The sequence below is a fragment of the Crocuta crocuta genome, unplaced genomic scaffold (assembly GCF_008692635.1).
Source record: "Crocuta crocuta isolate KB4526 unplaced genomic scaffold, BGI_CrCroc_1.0 scaffold102, whole genome shotgun sequence".
NCBI lineage: Eukaryota > Metazoa > Chordata > Mammalia > Carnivora > Hyaenidae > Crocuta > Crocuta crocuta.
Genome location: NW_027530019.1, coordinates 12,866,743 through 12,871,902, shown reverse-complemented (window position 1 = coordinate 12,871,902; position 5,160 = coordinate 12,866,743). Strand labels below are relative to the sequence as shown.

General features: G+C 50.7%; 1 protein-coding gene across 1 annotated transcript in view; it reads left to right on the top strand.

The window, feature by feature from the left end:
* IVD (isovaleryl-CoA dehydrogenase) overlaps positions 1-2,079 on the top strand; it is a 12,544-nt gene extending 10,465 nt beyond the window's left edge. The window contains exon 12 of the mRNA XM_077764686.1: positions 156-2,079. Coding sequence (XP_077620812.1) covers positions 156-289 — 134 coding nt within the window. The 3' untranslated portion in view covers positions 290-2,079. The remainder of the gene's footprint in view (positions 1-155) is intronic.
* The last annotated feature ends 3,081 nt before the right edge of the window (positions 2,080-5,160 follow it).

Here is a 5,160-nt window from a genome sequence, read left to right as displayed (position 1 = left end):
CCCCTGTTCCCCACATTCTCACCACCATTAGCTGCTTCTCTTCCATCCGTCTCCCCTCCTCTGGCCTGTTTCTATATACTTGGCTTTCTGTTTGCTTTCCTCACTGCCCATCACCCCTTTTTGTCCTTTCGCCTCTGCCCAAACCCTGGCTGCAGGTGCCAATGGCTACATCAACGACTTTCCCATGGGCCGCTTTCTGCGAGATGCCAAACTGTATGAGATTGGGGCCGGGACCAGCGAGGTGAGGCGGCTGATCATCGGCAGAGCCTTCAATGCGGACTTCCACTAATTCCAAGACCCTTCGCCCCTTTTCCCAGCACCTAGAGGCCTTTCTTTGGGAGTAGAGATATGGTGGCTCTCCTGCGGCCCAGCTGCCGAGTGCTCGGGCCTCAGAGCGGGGCCAGCCAGCCGGGCCAGACGTGGGCAAGCATGGGGGGAAGGGGGCGGCATTTTTAGCCACACCTTCTGATCTGAAGATGCTGTGGGACGTTAATGAAGGTTGTGGCCAGTGGAGGGCCTAACTGAAAAGTGTTCAGTGGCTTAAAATGGACACAGCTGGAAGCATAGTAGCTTTTCCGGGGCTTGTCAGGAAGGCCTTGGTGACTCTCTAACTTCCGAGGCCCCACTTCCCTGGGTGGGCACTGGGGGGCGGGCAGGCACCCACTCCTCCTTTCAGCTATACCTCTGCCAGGGAGCCCAGGACACCACAAGCATTGCTCCTCTCCGTGTATTTGAACCTTTAGGAATCTCTTCTTTCTGGGGAGGAAAAACCGCCAAAACCTAGCCTTTGTTTCTGCCGATTTCTAGAGGCATCCGCTCCCAGCAGTTTATGAATGGGCACCCGCTCTGCAGCAGCTTAGCTGTTCCCCCAGGGCTCCAGTTTTTAGGGCTGAGATCCCACCATGTTGGGCCAGAGCTCCGGGAATAGGCATCTCAGAACACCTGTGCCACCCGGACTCCACCATGGGACAGAGGTCAGTGTGCTGGGGAGAGATCGGCTCAGCACCAGTCTCCGTGGCAGCCCCTCTGAACCCTTGAGTGCTCCTCTGCCACCACCGCCGTCCAGTCCTGGCCTGATGACAGCCTACAGCGGGCCTGGGTTGGAGACTCCACTCCAGCCAAGGCCGCCTGTGTACATTTCTCTGGACACCACATGGCTAGTTCTGTTAGGACAGCACAGCAGCTGCTGCCATTTTGTATTAAACATATTAGGGCGCAAACCCTTCTGCTTCTAAAATGGTGTTTTGGGAGCGAAACAATCTACTTGCTACAGCCTCCTGTCCGGCTCTAGCCCCATGTCCTTGGAGAATGGCTAGTCCAGGTGCTACCCCCCTGCCCTTCAGCCTGCTTACTGGTGATGCGGGACAAAGAGGTGGCCTCTACCTTTAGGACAGAAGAGGCTTTAACCTCCCTTTCCCAGATCTCCCAGAGAGCTTAAGAGTCTTAGAGCTAGAAGGAAGCTTTTAAGTTTTTGGACACCATCCCCATGGTATTTAAAAAGATCAAGACAATTTGATTTTCTCAAGGTCAGAACTGGAGCTCGAATCCAGATGAGCAGAAACGAGAATGCCAGCTTGGGGCCCCACCGCATAGTCAAGAGTGGAACGGGTTTGGGTGGTTCCACGCTATCTAAATTACTTCAAAGAACTGGTTTTCTTGGCTCTCAGCCCAGGGGTGCCTTTCTGACTTTTGGTCCTGGCCTGTAGCCAAGTGCTATTCCAGCCTGATGCTTGAGACAGGTGGCATTAGTGCCTTACCGAACTCCAGCCCAGTTCCATCCTAAGGGGGGGGGGGAGGGGGAACCCAGGGCTTGGGGCACTGTCTCCTTATGACTCCACCCTGCCCCTTGCTGTGTTGGAGATGAACGTGGCCAGAATACTGGTCTTGCTGGGTTTAAAGTGTAGCTGGAACAGAGTCCAGAAACATTCAGAATGTGACAGAAAGGAATGTTTCCTCCAGTCTGTGTGAGTTAAGGAGCCCTGCCACCAACGTGGGGAGAATGTGATTGTTCCCCTGATAATCTATGTGAAATAGAAAAGAAATGTTTTAAAGCCAAAAATAAATAAATAGAAGAGTGCAGCCTGAGTCATGAATGGAAGAGCAGGGGGCACTTCCACTTTGGTTCTGGTGGGAGTTTGAGGTTCAGGTGCATTCTGTAACCATAGAGCCAGCTGCCAGCACTCTTCCTTCCTGGGGCTGCTTCTAATTCCACTCCAATTTTAGGCAGGTCACACTACCAGCTCAGCTCCCCTGTTGACTACCATCCCATTCTTTGTTTTCCTACAGTTTGCCCTGCGGGGTGGCAACAGAAACAGAATGGTTCTTCAAGTGCGGTCTGGGCACACTGTTCATCAGAATTTGGCAATCTATAAAATGTAGATCCTTTGAGCAACCCCAGATCCTATCACATCTCCAGGGGCAGTTCTGAGGCACAGGCAACCTTTTAGAGTAACTGACCTGTGGCCTAGAGGACACTTCTCCAGAAGCCTGAATCCTAATTCTAATATCATCTAGTAAGAACAGTTGCTTGCCTATGTAGCACTCTCAAGTCTCGTTTTGACATATTAGCTCTTGGTCTTCGCCAGGACCACTGCAGAAGGCAATGTTGTGCAAGGGCCGCCTTCCAGAAGACGAATAAGGTGAGTGGCCCATGGGCATCGAACACTGGGGAACACAGCGCCGTGAGCTAGCCACGCCCAGGAGCGAAGTGGAGCCCGAGCTAGTGTCAACGCCTTGCGGGAGCTGGGGTGTGGAACCCTCTTTTTGATTTGGCAGCGGACGCCCAGCCCACACCTTGCCAGGCAAAGCCGGGACTCAGATCCCAGATAGCCGTTGATCGCGATCCCTAGGCTAGGGCAGCCCGGGGTCCTCCCTGTGCCCAGCTCCGCGGTGGGACCGCGTTTCGGAGAGCGCTGCTGGGACTCGGGGACTGGAGCTGGGGTGCGGCTCCGCAGGGCCTGCGTGGAACTCGCCTGACCTCTGCCGGCCGGCAGCGGGATTACAGGCTCGCCGTTCTCTGGCGTTAGGCCAGGTGCTCTGGACTAGCGGCTCCCAGTCAGATTTCAGGATGCACGGGACTCAGCGACGGTTTTTAGTTTCTGGTTATTTTTGACAAATGAGGACGTGGTAGGGAGCGGAGGATGAGCTGTATATCCTCTACCTTGTATAATTTCATACCAAAGAAAACACTTAGCAACTCAAATAGAGGGATGTAAACTCAGAACAAAAGCCAGTGCTTTCCTTTTCCTTTTAAAATTTTGCATATATTTTATGTTAATAAGTTTTAAAATATGATAGTTTAACAGTTTCATTATACTTTTTAATCTCGCGGTGCCTAGGTGGCTCAGTCGGGGCTCAGTTGGTCAAGCCTCTGACTCTTGATTTCAGCTCAGGTCACCATCTCCCTGTTTGTGAGTCATGCTACTCCTTGGGCTCAGTGCTGACAGTATAGAGCCCGTTTGGGACGGACTCTCTCTCTCTCTCTCTCTCTCTCTCTCTCTCTCTCTCTCCCCCTCTCTCCCTCTCTCCCTCTCTCTACCCCCTTCTCTCCTTGCCCTCCCCAGTTTGCACTTTCTTTCTCTCTCTCCCAAAATAAATAAACAAAACAAAACAAAGCAAAAAAACCTCCTCTGTTTCCCACCCCTCTTCTCAGGACAAAACCATTCTTGAATCTTTAAGAGATTTCTCTTGGTAATTCACTTTATGCCTCTTAAGTAACATGCTTCTTTATTGATTTAATTGTGAACACTTATAAGAAAGTTCTTCAATGTGCATACATTTAATTTATCAGAAGCTCATTACAGGGGTGCTGGTGGCTCACTTGAGCATCTGACTCTTCAGCCCGGGTCTTGATCTCAGGTGTTTTGTTTTAGTAAGAAGAGAGTTTATTGAAGATAGAGCGCAGATACAAATAAAGTGTCTGGGAGACTTAGAAAGGAAAGGAGAGAGAGTTTCTGATCTCAGAGTCTTGAGTTCAAATTCCATGTTGGGCACCATGCTGGGTTTGAATCTTACTTAAAAACAAAAAACAGTGGCGCCTGGGTGGCTCAGTCGGTTAAGCATCCGACTTTGGCTCGGGTCATGATCTCGCAGTTTGTGGGTTCGAGCCCTGCATCGGGTCTGTGCTGATTGCTAGCTCAGAGCCTGGAGCCTGTCTTTGGATTCTGTGTCTCCCTTTCTTTCTATCCCTCTCCTGCTCACGCTGTCTCTCTCTCTCTCTCAAAAACAAATAAAACATTTTAAAAAATTAAAAAAACAAAACCAAAAACAAAAACGAAAGTTGTAAGAAGCTCATTAACTGCCTGCATTTTCCTCACTTCCTCAGTCCAGTCCTGTCCACAAGCCAGCATTTGGGAACCCTGGGATCAAATGGTGCACAGTCCCATTCACATTTCTTGCTATCCTCTGCCCACACTTAGTGCTCCTTAGTACCTCAAGCCCAGAGCCACACTGGTTCCGGGTTGGAGCCCTCTTTTCCCTCTGCTCAACCTGGTAGCTCAGCAGGAACCTGGTGTCTCTTACACCCACCACCCACCTACTCTCAGACAGAGCTAGCCTATCTCTTTCTTGGATCCAAAACAACCTGACAACTTGCCTGCCTTCTTCCAATCATGCCCCTCTACCCTTCCTCTATACTGAGCTGGAATAAATTCTCCAGCTCCCCCTTAATCCTTCACTGGATCTCAGCACCTGTAAAATTTAAGGTTTTATGGGGCACCTGGGTGGCTCAGTCAGTCAGGCATCCAACTTTGGCTCAGGTGATGAACTCACAGCTCGTGGGTTCGAGCCCTGCATTGGGCTCTGTGCTGACGCCTCAGTCTCGAGCCTGCTTTGGAATCTGTGTCTCCCTCTCTCTCTGTTCCTCCACCGCTTACACTCTTGTCTCTCTCTGTCTCTCTCTCTCAAATAAATAAAGGTCTAAAAAAAATTCTTTTAATAAAATAAAATTTAAGCTTTTGCAAGACCAATATGACTCTGACCCCCCTCTGCTGTCCCTGCCAGCTGCTTCTCTCCCCATCCCTGCTGAGTACTCGTGTTTCAGTTGCAAATAGTCCTCGGGCACTGTTCCTTACCTCTGTGCCTATGCGCTATCTGGTCCCTCTGCAAAAGATGTCCTTCCAGCACTTCACCTTGCTCTTGATTTCTTCATCCCCAAAGTCT